Source organism: Ovis canadensis, chromosome 9, assembly GCF_042477335.2.
Source record: "Ovis canadensis isolate MfBH-ARS-UI-01 breed Bighorn chromosome 9, ARS-UI_OviCan_v2, whole genome shotgun sequence".
In the NCBI taxonomy this organism is placed as follows: domain Eukaryota; kingdom Metazoa; phylum Chordata; class Mammalia; order Artiodactyla; family Bovidae; genus Ovis; species Ovis canadensis.
In genome coordinates, this window is record NC_091253.1 from 100,406,223 (window position 1) to 100,425,767 (window position 19,545).

The 19,545-nt window shown below is 43.6% G+C and overlaps 2 protein-coding genes across 3 annotated transcripts in view; one reads left to right on the plus strand and one right to left on the minus strand.

Annotated features, from left to right (window-relative positions):
• Nucleotides 1–9,305: 9,305 nt before the first annotated feature.
• Nucleotides 9,306–17,009, plus strand: RBIS (ribosomal biogenesis factor). The gene is made up of 4 exons (XM_069600693.1): nucleotides 9,306–9,766; nucleotides 14,277–14,393; nucleotides 16,498–16,614; nucleotides 16,880–17,009. Exons 2-4 carry the CDS (start codon nucleotides 14,280–14,282, stop codon nucleotides 16,949–16,951), a joined length of 303 nt encoding a protein of 100 aa, XP_069456794.1. The 5' UTR covers nucleotides 9,306–9,766; nucleotides 14,277–14,279; the 3' UTR covers nucleotides 16,952–17,009.
• The window catches only part of E2F5 (E2F transcription factor 5), a 33,369-nt gene continuing 30,816 nt past the window's right edge, over nucleotides 16,993–19,545 (minus strand). Inside the window, exons 6-8 of one of the 2 annotated variants that reach the window (XM_069600691.1) lie at nucleotides 18,501–18,768; nucleotides 17,933–17,980; nucleotides 16,993–17,761 (exon numbers count right to left, since the gene is read on the minus strand). In XM_069600691.1, the coding sequence (XP_069456792.1) occupies nucleotides 17,652–17,761; nucleotides 17,933–17,980; nucleotides 18,501–18,768 (426 nt within the window). In that variant the 3' untranslated portion in view covers nucleotides 16,993–17,651. The remainder of the gene's footprint in view (nucleotides 17,762–17,932; nucleotides 17,981–18,500; nucleotides 18,769–19,545) is intronic. The other variant, XM_069600692.1, reaches the window with a different exon arrangement.

Below are 19,545 nucleotides of genomic sequence, written 5' to 3' on the forward strand. Positions count from 1 at the left end.
GTCATCAGCTCTTCTAAAGCTTATTTATCCTGTTTTGTCCTCTAGGAAAGGGCAGTCTATTCTATCAAGAACAGTACCCATATCTCCATCTCATTACCAAGCAAGGCTTGATACAGCCTCACCTGGACCCCACCATTCCACTACTGAAGGTCTGATGCACTACCCTTGCACACTTAACAAAACCTCCCACTCTGCACACCATTATATCCTTTATAACTGACATTACCAACCCCACACTATCATCATTGCTATCAGCATACTAAGAATGTGTTCTAGAATTTTCTCTCTTAGGGGGAAGTTTCTCCCAGCACATACTTAGAGCTCCCATTGGCTACCCACCCATCGCCTCTGGTATTTCTTGGGTTTTTCTCTCTATGTGTATTCAGTCACTCAGTCGCCACCAGGCTCCTCCATCCTTGGACTTTTCCAGTCAAGAACACTGGAGTGGGTTGACATTTCCTTCTCCAGGGGATCTTTCTGATCCAGCCATTGAACTTGCGTCTCTTGCATCTCCTGCATTGCCAGGCAGATTCTTTACTGCAGCACCACCTGGGAAGCCCTTTTCTCTTTCTATTCAACTATGTTAGTAAGTTTTATCCAGAGATACAAGCGCACACAGTGCGGGTGTGTCTGTGTTGTAAAGATGTTTATTATAAGGAATTGGTCCACACAACTATGGAGGCTGACAAGTCCCCAGATCTGCAGGATGACCCAGCAAGCTGAGGACCCTGAAGAGTCAATGGTGCAGACCTGGTCTGAAGGCTGGCCAGTGGTGACCCGGGAAGAGCCAGTGTTTCGGTCCTAGTCTGAGGGAGGTGAAAAGCTTCTGTCCTGGTTCATAGGTGGTCAGGCAGGAGGAAGTCTGCCTTACTTGGGAAAGGCTTAGTCTTTTTGTTTCATTCAGGCCTTCAGTTGAAGGGGAAGAGCCACACACATTGAGCAGGACAATTTGCTTCACTCCATCCACTGATTTCAATGCCAATTTCATGCAAACACATCCCCATAGAAACACCCAGGATAGTACTTGACCAAACATCCTGGCATCCTGTGACCCAGTCAGGTTGACAGAAGAAATTAACCATCACACAAACCTTTAAATTTTGGGGGACTGGGCCTCCCCCCAGGATCTCTCCTCTCTCTGCATGCTCCTCTAGGTCCTTCCATCAATTTCCAGGATATAATCTCCAGAGATCAGATATCCACTTTTGCTGGATATCCACTAATGATGGATAATGCTCTTCCAGCATTATCCACATTTTACATTCTCAACTGTTTACATTTTTTTTTTAGAAAAGTGGAAACAAAAGTGACGTTTGTTTAAGTGATGTGTCTTATTTAACCCGATATATCCAAAACCTCATTGTTTCAACATGAATTAATAAAAAAAATTAACGAGTGTGCCAATTATCAGTTTATTATTAGTGATTAATATTAGATTAAATGCCATTATGAAATTCAGCATTGAACTACCTGCTCTGTGATAACAGAGCTTTAAGAATCTCTTTGCAGCAAGCACAAAGGGTGTTTTCTCCGTGGAGGGACTCTGTAAGGGGGGAGACTGCCTTCCTGGTTCTGGCATGCTGTGTTTTTTTATGTTTTCTTCTTGCTCCTCTTGGGCACCTGGCAGGGACACGTGTGAGTGTGCTTGCAGGGGCGCCTTGCCGCAGCCTCACACCAAGCGTGCGCAGTCACTCGGCAAGCTCACAGCCTCAGCCCCAGCCCAGTGACTGTCTCTCTGCCCCTCCCAGGGCGGACCCCACATGGCCCAGCTGCCATGCCACCCTGTTGGCACAGAGACGCCCCCGCTCGCTGTGCCCAACTGCTCACCAGCCTCAGGCGGTATGCCCCACGGACAGCATCCACCACGGTGCTCATGACCAGGACCTGTACCATACACTCTAGGCTGTGTATCGCCCTGACAAGAGCTGATTTCCCATCCCTGAGTCCCTTTTGCAAACCTGCATGCCAGACGTATTCCTCTGTACCCTGGAAGGGTGTTTCTGCTTGCCTGGCATCTATGGACCAGCTCCGATCTGGGCCACCTTGAAACTTCTCTTCTGTCCAATGGGCAGCAACCAGGCTTCTCCATTGATCTGAGTCCTCACTTCGGACAGGAGGCCAACCACCAAGCTTGTCCTTCCTTGGAAACTCTCTTAGCCGAAGGGTATTCCTGAGTGTTCTCTGACATCTTACTCCCTTTTAGAGTTAATAATTCTTTACAGTAAACGTTTCCTGTTCAAGTTACTGTGTGATTTCTGTCTCCTGGTTGGATCTTAAGTGAAACACTGTATATTCTAAATTCTTTTTTCTTAGGAAGTCTTCTAAACCTGATTTGTATTTCACTCTGACAGACTGCCTCTGTTCACCCCGCCTTATTATAAGTGACTGATGGCCGTATGGGCTCAGTGGCTACTATGCTGGGCAGTGCAGTTCTGGATCCCCTGGACTGTACTCAACTGCTGCAAGTTCAGCTGTCCAGTAAGGAATGACTTCTCCCTCTCCTCCGCCCCGTTCTCCTTTGCACAAATTTCTCTCTGTCATTAAATGGCACTATCACACACTCAGCTGCACAAGGCAGAAACCTGCTACTCATATTTCCAACTTGTCTCTCCCCTCACCTCTAAATTTTATCAATTTTGACTCCTTAACAACCTGTTGATGTGACAAAAACATAAGAGAAAGAAAACGGCACTTTAAACATATAATGAAGTTCAAAAGACATAGAATTCTATAAAGGTCTTTATGCACTTTCTTCCTAACCAAAACTTCAGTTTCTTAAAAGGCATCAACATTCCACATTCATACGGATGCAGTGAAATAGGCATGTCCATACACTGTTGGTTCAGTTCCGTTCCAGTAGCTCAGTCGTGTCCGACTCTTTGCGACCCCATGAATCACAGCACGCCAGGCCTCTCTGTCCATCACCAACTCCCGGAGTTCACTCAGACTCACATCCATCGAGTCCGTGATGCCATCCAGCCATCTCATCCTCTGTCATCCCCTTTTCCTCCTGCCCCCAATCCCTCCCAGCATCAGAGTCTTTTCCAATGAGTCAACTCTTCACATGAGGTGGCTAAAGTACTGGAGTTTCAGCTTTAGCCTCATTCCTTCCAAAGAAATCCCAGGGCTGATCTCCTTGCGCTGGATTTCCTTGCAGTCCAAGGGACTCTCAAGAGTCTTCTCCAACACCACAGTTCAAAAGCATCAATTCTTCGGTGCTCAGCCTTCTTCACAGTCCAACTCTCACATCCATACATGACCACAGGAAAAACCATAGCCTTGACTAGACGGACTTTTGCTGGCAAAGTAATGTCTCTGCTTCCCAATATGCTATCATCATTTTCCTTCCAAAGAGTAAGAGTCTTTTAATTTCATGGCTGCAGTCACCATCTGCAGTGATTTTGGAGCCCCAAAAAATAAAGTCTGACATTGTTTCCCCATCTATTTCCCATGAAGTGATGGGACGAGATGTCATGATCTTAGTTTTCTGAATGTTGAGCTTTACTCTCCTCTTTCACTTTCATCAAGAGGCTTTTTAGTTCCTCTTCAATTTCTGCCATAAGGGTGGTATCATCTGTATATCTGAGGTTATTGATATTTCTCCCAGCAATCTTGATTTCAGCTTGTGCTTCTTCCAGCCCAGCATTTCTCATGATGTACTCTGCATGTAAGTTAAATTAGCAGGGTGACAATATACAGCCTTGACGTACTCCTTTTCCTATTTGGAACCAGTCTGTTGTTCCATGCATGTCCAGTTCTAACTATTGGTAGAAACATAAAACATATATTTCTATTTCTGGAAACAATTTGGTAACTTAAATCAAGTATTTCAAGTATGTATAATCTTAGATCTTATTCATCGTCATGCTCTCCAAGAAAATCTTAGATTGCTCAAAGGTTTATGTAGAAGGGTGTTCATCACAACATATTCATAAGAGAAGAAATCTAGAAACAATGGAAATGATGATATGATGATCGAAATAATATCAAACATCAACAAGATGTAACTTTAGAAAGATACTAAGTATATTTTAAAATATGCTTATTAAGTGTATATGTTTACATTTATAAATTATAAATTATCGAAAAAAATTCCAATTTTTAAGAAACAACATAGTTTATCTGTTTAGAAAAAAAGGCTGCAAAGAAATATATTTTTAGAAAGTTAAGTGGTGGAATTTATTCATTGTTCAAAACTATCTGTTGGGCTCCCTTTACTTGCCAGGCACTGTTATAGGCACAGAGGATACAGCTGCTGCACTAACCAGCTTCCAAGATAGTCTTCAATGATCCTCACCTAGAGTTCAGCTCCTTTTGTAGTCTCCTCCACCGAATAGGGCCAGCAGGTATAACTGTAAAAAATTCAGTGGAAGCAAAGGTGTACAACTTCTGAGTCTAGGGCATAAAAGATATTGGAGTTTCTCCCTGGCTTTCTTGGGTCATTCAGTCTGGGACCAGCCCACTTCCACAGCAGAGGACACTGAAGCAGTCCAGCAGAGAAGTTCAGGAGGGGATTTGGGGCAACCTGGCAATAGCCAGCACCAGCTTGCTGCCATGTGAGTTGCTTTGCAAGAAAACCCTCCAGTCTCAGCCAAGCCCTCAGATGCCTGGAGTCTCGGCCGATATCTAACTGAATCTCTTGAAAGACCCTGGGCCAGAACCATCAAGCTAAGCCTCTCACAAATTCCAAGCCCACTGAAATCATGAGAAAATAAATGAAGACTCTTATTTTGAGCAACTCAATTTTGGAGTGATTCATTATGCTTTAGAGAACTAATACAGCAGCACATAAAACCAGATAAAATGCTTTGCCTTTATGGAGCTCACATTCTAGCAGGAGGAGCCGGGTAATAGGCAAAGTAAACAAACATATGGGATGCTATGTGGTGATAATAGATGGTGGAGAAGGAGGGCAGGGATGTGGGAGGCCTTGGAATTTTACAGAGGCAGTCGTGAAGCCCTCACTGAAATCAAGGGCGTATGAGAGAAGACAGGAAAGAGGTTCCCAGGTGGCACAGAGGCGAAGAATCTGCCTGCCAATCCAGGAGACGCAGGAGTTGGGTGGGAGTTGACGGAGGGTGGGCTGCAGGGTGCGTTTCGCTCTCTGGGTCGGGAAGATCCCTTGGAGGAGGAAATAGGAACCAACTCCAGTATTCTTGCTGGAAAATCCCATGGACAGAGGAGCTTGGTGGGCTACAGTCCACGGGGTCACCATGGGTTAGATATGACTGAGTGACTGAACACACATTCAAAGAGGAGAGGGAGGAGCTTTACAGATATTTAGTGGGTGAGCACTCCAGGCACAGAAGTAAGAAAGCATTCAGGGTTCAGGGGTGGGGTGAGGAGGTGGGGGGAGGAAGGTTGTCAAATAGGGCTTCACTGGCCATTTTAAGGATTTTGGCCTTTATCCTAAGTGATGTGGGAAATACTGGAACTTCTGAGCTAAGGAATGACATGATCTGATTAACATCTTGGCAGGATTCCTTCTGGGATGGGTAGAGATTACAGCAGGGGAACCAGTTAGGAAGCTATTACAGTAATCCAAACGAGAGAAAGACTGTGGTGAGTTAAGGCAGAATGCAGTAACTGCTGGCTGTTCACTTCCTTCTTTATGCTTTTCTGAATTTCCCGAATTTCTACAAGCACTCTTCATGACTTTTCTAATCCAAAAGGATAAAAAGATGTTCATGAAATCCTTATAGTTTTCAATAATTTCTATCTTATTTTTAAAAATATAGACAATTATATAAGTCTTAGTAGGATTTCAGAACAACATAGCTCTGAACAAACCACACACAAAAAGACAGTCGGAAACTGTCGACTTCAGTCTAGATATGATTTTGGGTGGCCTGGGCCTGCAATGCCTTGGAGCACGGCTGGGGCTCCCAACCAGAGATGGAGGCTGGGTCACAGCAGCGAAAGCACCAGATCCCAGGGACCAGACCAGCAGTTAGTGACAAGGGCCCCGGCCCTTTGGCGCTGCAGAAAAGAACTTCCACAAGACAGAAAGTGGTGAAGCACATATTTATTAGGAGGAAAAGTACAGTACGTATGGATAGACACATGGGCAGGCTCAGAGACAGAGTCCCCGAGTTGTGCCCTGGTGGCAGTTTAAATCACGTATGTGCGGCATTTCTTCCAGATTTCCTCTGGCCACTCATTTTGATTTGCCTGGGTTCACAGTCCATATTCTGTATATTTCAGGATCTTCCCATGTGTGTGCACACATCTTAGCCAAGATGAATCCTACCAAAAAGGCATCTGGGTAGAACAGCAAAGGAGCCTTTTATGTGCATATGCGGCCAGGGAGGGTCTCCTGACCTTGGGACGAGAAATATGTGGTCTGTGCAGGGTCCAATCTTCTCCCTTTGATTGCCCTGCTATTCTTGTCTTGGTGTTTTGGTCAGTAGAGAATGAATCTGTACTTTACACTGGGGTAAAGTAGATTGCTTTACCCTGGGGAGCCCATATGCCTCCTGCCTCATATAGACTCTGAACAGAACAATATCAACAGAAAAAAATCTCAAAATCATTGCTGAGCTTTAGGCAACTTGAGTGTTTACATTGTCAACTAAACATGGTAATTACAAATCACAGCAGCCTTTAATTTTGCTTTAAACACTGTTGAAATCTGGAGTGCCAAATGATAATTTAATAGCTCACTGTCTCCTTTGCAGTTACCAATTTTCTGTTTTAAACATGTATTTTCTAAGTATTCCCCAATTCCTATAACTTTTAACCATTGCTTGCATTTTAACCTAGTATCACAAAAAATGTGAAAGGATTTCATGTACTCTGAATACCTTTATTGCCTTTGTGATAGGGATTTCATTGTTCCTCACCTTCAGATATTTCATACACAAGCCATCCTTTGTGACTGTAATTAGTTCAGGTTCAGGATTTCTAAGCATTTGGCCAGGATATTACTCTGAATAAAATCTGCTTAATTAAATTAAAAACATATTTGTCAAACACATATCACTTCCAAGGAACAGTACTACAAGAAGCTAAAAAGAAGTGTTCTGGGTATTTTTCAGTCGTGCTAAAGCTGATAGTCATTTAAAGCTTTAAAGCTTTAAAGTCATTTTTAGTGTATTGGCTACAATCTCTTCTCTGCTTCTTATACTTAAGGAAATTGTATTTCATTCAGCAAATGTTTATGCCACACCTTCCATGCACTGGAAATATACAATCCTGAATGGAAATATAAAGGTGAGTAGTGAACCTGGCCCCTGAAGAATGTATGTACTAGTTGAGAGACAAACATACATACCAGTAATATGATATTTAAGTTATAGAAAATAAATAGTAATAATATAAAGCCTGTGATCCACCTCCTACAGCTTTAGAATACCTTATATGCAGAGTACATCATGAGAAACGCTGGACTGGAAGAAACACAAGCTGGAACCAAGATTCCCGGGAGAAATATCAATAACCTCAGATATGCAGATGACACCACCCTTAAGGCAGAAAGTGAAGAGGAGCTAAAAAGCCTCTTGATGAAAGTGAAAGTGGAGAGTGAAAAAATTGGCTTAAAGCTCAACATTCAGAAAATGAAGATCATCGCATCTGGTTCCATCACTTCATGGGAAACAGATGGGGAAACAGTGCAAACAGTGTCAAACTTTATTTTGGGGGGCTCCAAAATCACTACATATGGTGACTGCAGCCATGAAATTAAAAGACACTTACTCCTTGGAAGAAAAGTGATGACCAACCTAGATAGTATATTTAAAAGCAGAGATATTACTTTGCCGACTAAGGTCCGTCTAGTCAAGGCTATGGTTTTTCCTGTGGTCATGTATAGATGTGAGAGTTGGACTGTGAAGAAGGCTGAGCTCTGAAGAATTGATGCTTTTGAACTGTGGTGTTGGAGAAGACTCTTGAGAGTCCCTTGGACTACAGGAAAATCCAAGCAGTCCATTCTAAAGATCAGCCCTGGGATTTCTTTGGAGGGGATAATGCTGAAGCTGAAACTCCAGTACTTTGGCCACCTCATGTGAAGAGTCGACTCATTGGAAAAGACTCTGATGCTGGGAGGGATTGGGGGCAGAAGGGGACGATAGAGGATGAGATGGCTGGATGGCATCACTGACTCGATGGACGCAAGTCTGAGTGAACTCCGGGGGTTGGTGATGGACAGGGAGGCCTGGCATGCTGTGATTCATGGGGTCGCAGAGTCGGACACGACTGAGCGACTGAACTGAACTGAACTGAGGAAGTGTCGTTTTTCCTTCACTGCAGAGTGTTACTGATTCTTGCCGTACAGATATTTCCAGGAACCTGACCTTGACAAAAAGATGGAAGGTCCTGTCTGCTCTACTTTATTATATAGAATATGTTATAAATGATTAGGCTTCCCTTGTAGCTCAGTAGGTAAAGAATCTGCCTGCAGTGCAGGAGACCCGGGTTCCATCCCTGGGTTGGGAAGATCCCCTGGAGAAGGAAATGGCAACCCACTTCAGTATCGTTGCCTGGAAAATCTCAGGGACAGAGGAGCCTGTCCATGGGGTCGCAAAGAGTCAGGCATGACTTAGTCTGAACATAAATTCTTCTGTCACTGACGGGTTAAAGGAAGAAAAGACTCTGCATTCCTATAATCAATCATGAAGCTTTTCATGACAATTAATGGGCTCCTCACAAGAAACGCATATTTCATTGAAGGGTAGCTTTCAGTACTAGAGAGGGAAATACCCACTCCAGTGTTCCAGCCTGGAGAATCCCACGGACACGACCGGGCGGCTCTCACTTCATTCTTGCTGCATGGCTAGTTTACTTTCCTGTGCGTCTGCCGTACTGTCAGAAGTTCTCATCTGACTCAGGAAAGCACTTCAACTCCAGCTCATTACAGTCCTCCCCTAGGAAGTCCCAGCGCTAGCCCTGGATCCGCTCAGACCCTAGGCGCTCTGCGCCGCCCAGCGAGCCTGGGGCGCCCCCAGCGGCGCGCGGCGCCGCGTCCCGGGAGTGCTGCCCGGCCAGCCCGCAGGACGCGGCCGAGGGCCGACCCCTGTGAGACGGCCCGCGCGGCTCTGGTGACCAAGACGCGCCTCCAGGCTTCTGTACGCGAGCCTGCGCGAGGAGCTCGAGGCGCGCCGCGTCTTCCGTGTCTCCCCGGGGGAGAGCGCCTCAAGGAAGCAGCGAGCCAGACACGCTACCGTGCGGGACTTCACACGGCGGGCAAGACGTCGCGCTGCGGGAGAGGCTGCGCTGCCTTCAGGGGCGGGAGCTCCGCGGCGGGAGCTCCGCGGCGGAGACGGCCCTATGGGCGGTCCTACGTCGAGTGGGTGGGAACCAGCGTGGGCGGAAAGGGCGGGGCTTATATTCGATACAAACCGACCTGTGGGACGGGACCGCGCTCTGGGACCGCGCTCTGTGGGCGGGGCTTACCTGTCTACCCACCGAGCTCTGGGGCGGGACCACGCTCTGTGGGGGGGACCGCGCTCTGTGGGCGGGGCTTACCTCTGTCTACCCACCAAGTTCCTGGACCGGACTGCGCTCTGTGGGCGGGGCTTACCCTTGTCAACCCACCGAGCTCTGGGGCGGGACCACGCTCTGTGGGCGGGGCTTACCTCCTCTCCCCACTCCCCAAGCTCTGGGACGTAAACACGCTCTGTGGGCGGGACTTTGTCCGGGGGCGGAACCGCGGCCCTGAGGAGGCCCTTTGATAGGCCCTCTCATCCCGGAACTTCCGGGCCTCGCGAGTGCAGATGGCATCGCCTGGAACTTGAGAGGCTACGCGAGGGTGTCGGAGGCCTGGTGAGAGGTTAGTGAAGGACACTTCCCGGGCGCTAGCGCGAAGCTTCGCGGGGCTGGGGCGGGCCTTGCGGGCCGCTGCCGTCTGGAGGTCGGCTTGGTCGCTGTCTGCCTTGGGCAGCTGTCCTCGGCCGCCGGCCCGCGGGCTCAGGCCGGAAGGCCGAGTCCTGGGCCCTCAGCCTGGGGCGGGGGACCAGTGTACAGTCGTTGTTTTGTCATTCGTTTCCACGGGGTCGCCATGGGCGACCCCTGTACCCGCCCTGCCTACCGCTAGCTGTCACCTTCTTCACGAGCCTTCCCCGAGTCCCCAGGCCCGTTGGATCTTTCCGTTTGCTCACTCCGCTTTATGCTGCCAGTCTCAGCCCCTGTCTATGTGTCCTGTGTTTGTATATGTTTCATATGATGCATATGAGTTCTGTACCGCACTTGGCACATAGTAATTGGTTAATGAATGATCGGACTCTGGTTACTTATTGGAAGGATTTTAGATTAATTTGGAGTGACTTTCTATGTGTATTTTATGCTTCTATATTGCGTATTTTCTACTGTTCTTTTTTTTTAAATTAGGAGTACTATTAGGGTTGGGGAAACTTTGCCGTTTCTGTTGTTTCCTAAAGTGTGACATTGAAGGAGAGATACAATGTGAGCAAAGGGAAAAAAGGAAGAATGTGCAAAGAGTCTTCAGAGATTAATTAGTATTCTAAGGTGGAAAATTCTGAAAGAGATGGGAATACCAGACCACCTGACCTTCCTCTTGAGAAATCTGTATGCAGGTCAGGAAGCAACAGTTAGAACTGGACATCGAACAACAGACTGGTTCCAAATAAGAGAAGGAGTACGTCAAGGCTGTATATTGTCACCTTGCTCATTTAACTTATATGCAGAGTACATCATGAGAAACGCTGGACTGGAAGAAACACAAGCTGGAATCAAGATTGCTGGGAGAAATATCAATAACCTGAGATATGCAGATGACACCACCCTTATGGCAAAAAGTGAAGAGGAACTAAAAAGCCTGTTGATGAAAGTGAAAGTGGAGAGTGGGAAATTTGGCTTAAAGCTCAACATTCAGAAAACGAAGATCATGGCATCTGGTCCCATCACTTCATGGGAAATAGATGGGGAAACAGTGCAAACAGTGGCAGACTTCATTTTTGGGGGCTCCAAAATCACTGCATATGGTGACTGCAGCCATGAAATTAAAAGATGCTTACTCCTTGGAAGAAAAGTTATGACCAACCTAGATAGTATATTCAAAAGCAGAGACATTACTTGGCCAACAAAGGTCCGTCTAGTCAAGGCTATGGTTTTTCCTGTGGTCATGTATGGATGTGAGAGTTGGACTGTGAAGAAGGCTGAGCTCTGAAGAATTGATGCTTTTGAACTGTGGTGTTGGAGAAGACTCTTGAGAGTCCCTTGGACTGCAAGGAGATTCAACGAGTCCATTCTGAAGGAGATCAACCCTGGGATTTTTTGGAAGGAATGATGCTAAAGCTGAAGCTCCAGTACTTTGGCCACCTCATGCAAAGAGTTGACTTACTGGAAAAGACTCTGATGCTGGGAGGGATTGGGAGCAGGAGGAGAAGGGGACGACCGAGGATGAGATGGCTGGATGGCATCACGGACTCGATGGACGTGAGTCTGAGTGAACTCCGAGAGATGGTGATGGACAGGGAGGCCTGACGTGCTGTGATTCATGGGGTCGCAGTAAGCGACTGAACCTGAACCTGAAGGTGGCTACAGAGATATAGCAGAAGATACCTTTGACACATTTATGCTAGAATCAGGTTTCCTGCAGCGTCAGGACAGAGAATATTGCTTGTGAGTTGGAGAAGCCATTGAAGGATTTTAACATTGGGACTGTTCATGTCGTACCACTGTGCAGGATAGACTTGAATGCATATGGCTTAAGCCAGGGCTTGACAGTCTTTCTTAAAAGGGCCAGATAGTACCGAATTTTGGCTTTGCAAGCCACAGTTGTAGCAGGAAAGCAGCCACAGACAATACATACATAATTAAATGGACAGAGCTGCGTTCTAATAAACAGTCATTTACAGAGGCAGGTGCCTGACCTGATTTGGTCTGTGGGTGCCGGGGTCCAGCCCCGGTGGATCCAGGGAATTCGAAGGGTGGATGGAGTCGGCGAGAAAAGCTTATTTATTAATATAAGATTAGATTAGGAAGAAATAGCGTAGTAGGAAGATTAAGTGGAGAGAAGAGGCTGATTAACTTGGGTTACGTGGAAAACCAATAAAAGTTCCAGACAAGGAGCTTGCACCATCTACGTTAGGCCGCCGTTGCCCGTTTGAATATCGGAGAGTGCCCCGCCTTGGGCTCTCACAGATTTTAAAAGCCAGGACAAGTAAGTAGACTTAGCGAGCCTCCACGCCCCAGATGGGATTCGGCCTGAAATTAGAGTAAAGAGGAGACACGGGGAAACTAGTCCAGCGACTGGCTCTCCTTCTATTGTCCTTCAAGACCTTTTATACTTTTGATTACACATAGAGATCAATGGGTAATACAAAATTATTTAGTGTTAGCAGCCCAGACTCTTTCTGTATATCTTTTTGTATACAAAAGGTCTCAGGTGATTTACATTATCTTCTGGCCAAGAGGCTTGTTAACACTTTTTGGCTCTCTTCCTTAATGAATGTTAATTTCATTTCCCCTGAAGTGTTTTTCTTTAATCTGCATCTCCTTAAAGCATTAAAGTTACATCTCTATAGAACAAAGGTGCAGTGGGTTATAACAAAGAAGATACTTAACTCAAAGATCTAATGTTGCTAATACCAGGTCTACTACTTGTTTTTCTATATACCAACTATATCTAAAAAATAAAGGATATGAAAATTTGGCAGCAAGTATTGGCTCAACAAATGAAACTTTTAATCAGTCCTATTCTAGTGACTTTGACTCCTCGGAAGCCCCTACATTCCTAGGATGTTTTAAGCTTCCTGTGCCTCCTGCAGTCAGGAGGCCTCAAACAATCACACGCGCAGCTGTAGGAGTCCTGCAGGCAGGCTAGAAAGCCATCAGAGGGGTTTTTGGATTGAAACAGTCTTTCAAATGCAGAAGACTAAAGCCCTGAATTGACTTTTTTCCAGAGAATGTCAGAAGAGTGGAAAAGCAGGCAGATTCTTATTTTTGGGGGGATGGATGCTCAGGAAATTCCAGGGGGAAAACCTGAGGTCTGATTAGCCTTGCCATCAGAGCTCTGCCGCATGACCTTGTCACGGGTGGAATTCCTCACGCTGGCTCCCGGCATGTGGGTAAAGTTTGTCCAACCCAGAGTCTAACCAAATAGTCCTAGGGACTAAAGCAATAACCTAGTCCTGAACTAGGCAGTACTAAATCGTGGTTTTGTGTTTTATTTTTATGTATATGTGAGCCCGTGTCACATAATGAGAGCTCAGGATCTAGTCTTTTGGCTTTGAATCGTGGCATCCCCTGACTACTAACAGTGTGACAATGGGTAGATTAACTTCTCTCTGCATCAGTTTTTTTATCCATAAAATGAGGATGAAATTGTACCTCCCGTAAAGTATTTTTGTAATAAGTAAATTAGTTAAAAAGCACATAAAATGTTAGCATAGTGCTTGTACATGTAGTCAAAGCTTAATAAATCTTAACTATTAATATTTTTGAAATTGTTCCTCACATGCATTGTTAAAGACAGGTTTGAGAGAGGTTTCTGAACATCAGAAGTAGAATTTATAGCCTTAGTGTGTTTAGCTATAGAACAAAGATAACATCTGAAGTTTTTAGGCAAGAGCCATTCACACAGAAGTGATGAAGTCATGGAAGTCATGAAAGTAAGGCTGGGATTTGGATGTGTGAGATTAAGTATTGATTTTGAGGAGCTGGGGCTTCCCTGGTAATTCAGAGGTAAATAATCTTCCTGCAGTGCAGGGGACCAGAGTTCAATTTCTGGGTTGGGAAGATCTCCTGGAGGAGGGCATGGCAACCAACTCCAGTATTCTTGCCTGGAGCATCCCATGGACAGAGGAGTCTGGAGGGCTGCAGTCCATGGGGTTGCAAAAACATGACGGATTGACTAACTTTGAGGAGGTGCACACAGGAGTAAAAATGGGGCAAGTAAAAAGGAATGAAAGAAGGAAGTAGAGAGTCAGTCTTAAGAGTATGAAAGGAACCCCAGTGGAATCCCAGTATGTAAACTAGCAGGAGGATAGGTGGTGATGGTTATTAGCATTGTCAAATGCCACAGAAAGTTGAAAAAAAAACAATTGTGTTGATAATATTACTTAATTTTTCTAACTGGCAGAAATTAATGTGGAACCTGTTACAGTCCAGGTGCTGGAGATGCAGAAAAGAATTAGATACTCTGCACTCAAACAAGAGAATCTGTAGGACAAAAAGACATGGAATTTAATACAAGTAGCAGTTTTAAAAATAATCAGGAGTAAGGTGGATCTTCTTAGTCGGTACCTTTACTTCCTAAATTTTAATTGATTTACAGTTCATAAATGTGGGCAACTTAATTGAGCTCTTTTTTTTCCTAGACAATGGCCAAGAACAAACTAAGAGGGCAGAAGTCCAGGAATGTATTCCACATAGCCAGTCAAAAAAGCTTTAAGGTTAAAAATAAAGCAAAACCAGTTACCACTAATCTTAAGAAGGTGAGTATCACTTAAGCACTCTGACTTTACTGTTTACAAGCAAAGCATAATTGTAAAGCTACTGAAAACCTGAATGTTAATATTTAAAGTAGGTTCTTAACTTTTCTTACAAAAGCAAGATGATTTTAAGTATTTGTTTTAAAAAGAAAAATGATGAAGAAAAATAACCTCCCTTTCTTGAACCCAAATGTGTGAAAGGAAAACATTTTAACCGCAAATGTATGAGCCTCCAAGTAACAGTTAATTCTGAGAGCCTGGAAATCATTAAAAAAAAAAAAAGTTATGGAAAAGTTCTCTCTAAACTCATATATATTCAAGAAGCTCTCAACAGAGCCAAGACATGGACTGTCAGTCAGCACCCATTCTTTTTCTCCTCAGTTAATTCTTACTTCTCTGTGAAGATACCTAGAACTCAAATAAAAACCTGAAAATAGCTTAAGTTTTTTGTTCCCTAAAATACAAAATGAAAAGAGTTGTTTTATCTTTTCAAAATATTTGGGGAATGAGAAATTTCTTCAAGTAGATGCCTTAAGATGATTCAAGGAAATGTTTTCAAGCTTAAGTACTAGATGGAGTCAGCTCTCAAGGACTTATAATCATCCATAGAAATGTAACATTTTATCTTTCCGTCTTCATGAACTAGATGAATTAAACTTTTTGGTGGAGCAGTTTCGTGTCTTTGGAAATGCTAAAAGGGAAATAAAGCTGACTGATATGACTGGAGTTTGGGGGTGACAACTGTAGATTTGTCTTCAAGGTTGATGCTGAAGCCAAGACCTGCGTGACAGGTGCTAGTGACGCCAAGAGCAGTTAAGTATTGGGAGCAGCAGTATGCTCTAGGCAGGAAGAAGAGTGAGTGCAAAGGCCTCCAGCTGGGGAGAGCTTGGTGTGTTTGAGAAAGATTACTTTGTTTAGAGAAGAAGTCCCAGAAACTCTGTGGATGCTACTGGAAAAGACCTGTGGGTAGGCAGCCTGGTTGGAGAAAGTATCAAATAATTTTCTCAGAAAGTAGCCTAACTTATTAGGGTAAGAGTGCCAGGCAGCACATAAAAAAGGTAAATTGAAGTTGGTGGAAATGAACTTACACAAAGCCAGGCGGCCAGTTGTGACTTGCTACAGCTTCCGTTTCAGGCTCAGAAAAGGCTGATGGTTGAGTTTAACCAAGTTGCCACGCAAGTCTGATCAAGGGAAAGGAGGAGAGTTAAGAGGGTATAAGGAATGACTGACGAGTGGTCATGGGATCTGTGTAGGCTAAAGGAAGAAGTGGAGGTGGAAAATGTGAACAGTAGTGAACTTAGAAAAGGTTTCAGTGAGATTTAAGAATTACTAATAAACTAAGTGAACTAGAGGGACAGGAAGGAGGTGATGCAGCCTAAGGCACCGCATGGCAGTGATGGCAAGGTAAGTCATGGGAAAGATCCCTGGAGATGAGGACCTGAAAAGATTAAGCAACCATCGGATAGGTTCTTGTTGAGGCCACTAAGCAGTGATGCCAGGCACGAGGGGGCGGTCAGTGAGCCAACTTTTGAGATCTTTCACAAAGGAGGAAGTAATCATGGTTTAGGTAGGCGACAATAGTGAGAAGGATGTCAGAATGTCCTTGAGCGTAAGGTGCAGAGGAGCTGGGATTTTGAAGGAGAAACGGTTGGGGCGCAGCGGTGAACAGAATGCCACCCCTGCCTTGTAGACTCAGGCACGGAGGGCTGCACGGGCCACTGTTCTCAGGAGACTTGCCAGGCGCTGCCGTCGAGGAGGATTTGGAGAGGCGCTGTTGGGACTGGAAGGGTTCTATCCAGGGTCCTCGTTTCACAGATAAGAGATGGTAGCATCATAGCCTGGAAAGATTATAGGCATGTGTTCTGGCCTGCTTATACCAGGAAAGTCAAGGTAGAGGTATAGCTACGTAATTCTTTTTTTTTTAACAGAACCTTTTGTCTATCGTGTCTCAATAAGACTAAAAATTTTAGTGTGAATTATCTGCACAAATTGGTAGGATGGATAAGAGTTTATAGATTTGGGGGTTTAATAAGATTAAAGTTGCCTATATGTTATCTGTAATAGTTTTAAGATCATGAATTACTGCTCTTTTTTCTTTTTTTAAAAGATAAACATTATGAATGATGAAAAAGTTAACAGAGTGAATAAAGCTTTTATAGATATACAGAAGGAACTGGCAAACTTCTCAAAAGGCCTTTCCCTTGAACCTCCGCAGAAACAACTGGTGAGTAGAAATCACTTGCTTTTGTTCTGGCTAATAAATTCCAAATTTTCAAAGCCCATATTGATTGTAATTTTTAGTGCTTGGCTCTGTAGTATGTATAGCACATTCAGATTTTAAAACATTTGAGTCTAAATATGGGAATTTTCTACTTCCAAAGGTACAACTGGAAGAAATCATATTGGATAATAGGTTATACGTCAGTAGACTGTGTCATTTTTGTTTGCAGTTGTTATCTAAATTTTTAAATGTAATTTTTTCTCTCTAGATGTCTCAGCAGTGTCATGAAAACGTACCAGTTAACGTTGATGAAGCTACAAGGTTAATGGCTCAGTTGTAATACACCAATGATGCATCAAATTCCCCAAAAAGACCAATAAATTTAATCTTTTATACAATTTTATTTAAAAAATCTTGTTAATGTACAGGCATTGGCACATTTTAAAAACAAACTACATAAACAGATCTTTCCTATAACCTAGGAAAGTGGAATGTCAGAAGTCAACAAAATGTGATAAACTTAAAGTGCTAAAACAGAAGGCACTTCACAAACTCTGTTCACTGAGACAGTCAGTATACCCTAGTTCACACCCTTCACTTCACAAGTGGCAGTGAATGTCTGGCCTGGAGGACACAAACACGAACAGTCTTGCGGCAGTAAACGTGGAAGACAAAACAACTGATGAGCCCTTGGCCAACTTTTTTGTTTTTCGTGACCTGAAGTCTGCTTTAACTGTCTTCTCATATAAGGGGAAAAAAAACAGAAGGGTTCAGAATGGGAAGAAAAGTTGAAATTTCAGAAAGTAATTACTTGAGGGTGGAGGGTTGGTGGATGTGAAGTCATTTTTTCTCCTGAAACAGTCAGAATCCTTTGTTTTTATGGTTGAAGTTTTGTGAAGCAAAAAGAAAGTATTAGGGAAGAACATTTCAGAATCCGTGAACTAAAAAGGTGTTACATTCATTATTTTAAATACTTAGGTTATTAAGTCTAAAATGTTACACAGTTAGAGGTAGATAACAGTCCCAAGTTTCCATGGAATCTAATAATTTAGTATCTGGACATCAAACAGATCACAAACGCCTTCATTGTCATCTAAATTAAAGTTGTAGTCATCTGCTGGGGTCGGAGAAAGCCGTAAGAGCGGAAACACTGCAAGCAAAAACACAAATGCAGTGTTAAAGGTGGTTTCTGCATACAGGTAATGATGTCTACGATAAATACCGTCAAAAACATCAAGCCAAGTCTTTCAAATCATAATGCCACTCATAAATTCTAGAAAAGCATTATTAATATATAAGGTTAGTTATTTTAACTACTTACCATCAGAAGACATTAACTCATCAATGATATCTCCACTAATAGATCCTGCTGGAAAAAGAAATGTGATAGAGTTTTTTTACATTTCTTTTTATATATTTTAACAGCAAAAAAAAAAAAAAAATATATGGTTTAATTCCAAAATGGAATCCTAAGGAAAACTGTAAATACATAGATATTTACACAGTCTATGAAACAAGTAGTAGTAATACAATTAAATGGAGAGGGAATTGGCAACCCACTCTGGTACTCTTGCCTGGAAAATCCCATGGACAGACGAGCCTGGCGGCTACAGTCCATGGGGTCGCAAAAGAGTTAGACACGACTCAGCGACTAAACAACAAAATGTAATTAAAGACAGGATCTGTTTTTAAATTTTCCTCATAATACATATTCCAGCGTTGGGCACATAGACACAAAATTATTACTTGTTGATTAGGTTTACTATTTTGCCTCCTATACTAGATAAGAATAACATCACAACTAAGAGATTCAGAAATGCTTTCTAACTTGTCCAATGCAGTCTTCTTATTTTCTCCTCTGCTTCTGAAAACAATGGCTCTGAACTCACCTGAAGACAAGTCTGTGGCCGGCGTATGCTGAAGAGTCTGGCTTCGTTCAGAGACAGTTGGCTCAGGCAAGCTCTGAACGGCCGTGCTGGACTTGTGTGGAGGCACTGGGGTGGGGGGCTGAGAGGGAGGCTGCGTGAGGTCGTCTGGTGGGGGCACTGGGAAAACCACAGGCTTAGATGAGCTGGACTCTTTATTTATAAGCAGCACGTGGATAGGTCCTGAATGACTCTTTAGATTGATCTGGTATTTCTTTTGTCCATTCTGACCCTATGAAGTTATTGGGCATAAACAAATGAACAAAGGTCAACATCTCTAACCAACGTGAAACATTAAAAATGAGACCGGCAACTACTGTATCCTACTTCTCTGTGTATGCATTCTGTTCTTGAGAGTTTCATGTTGAAACTCCAACTAAAAATCTTTATTTACTTAAAATAACTAATGGAACATACATAATGGAACTCTACTTAAAAAAATAACTGTAATGGAACATCCATACATGGTGGAACCCTGTAACCTTGTTCTATTTTTTCCAAGTCTACTATAAATGTGTTATCATATTTTCATTTAAAAAAAAAAAAAGAGGCAAAGCTATAGGGACTGACTGACTACAACAAAGTCATTAAGTCAAAATAGTGCAGCAACCAGGAGTAGAATGGGATATTGAGGACTACGAAGCCCTTGACCCTAGAAAGTAAGCTTTTCTCAAATAGTGGTCATCAAAAACTCCCAGCTGTAGAATGCTGGAAGGCATCTATTTTTGCTGTAATGATATACTCCGTGCTCAGCAGTGCTCAGAGCATTCCCCTCAGCTGTGGAATGTCATGTCCTTTGGCGGCAGCAGTCATGCTTACGGTGATCATCTCAACATGTGGTCTTAAACGGCACAAGGCAAGGTTTGTTTCCATTCAGCAGAGCACAAAGACAACTGATTTTTCCTACAGAGATATAAATGTAAATCCCCTCCATTTCAAAAGTAATTTGTATCCTGAGGCTTCAGAAACTATAAATGCCTAAATACAAACTTCTAGGATAGCTGGGAGA

Excerpts from the sequence above, each read along its gene's own strand:
- RBIS (XM_069600693.1), top strand. The coding sequence starts at position 14,280 with ATGGCCAAGAACAAACTAAGAGGGCAGAAGTCCAGGAATGTATTCCAC. Across the intron at positions 14,394-16,497 it reads TTACCACTAATCTTAAGAAG|ATAAACATTATGAATGATGA; the intron begins GTGAGTATCACT and ends TTTTTTTAAAAG. Across the intron at positions 16,615-16,879 it reads AACCTCCGCAGAAACAACTG|ATGTCTCAGCAGTGTCATGA; the intron begins GTGAGTAGAAAT and ends TTTTCTCTCTAG.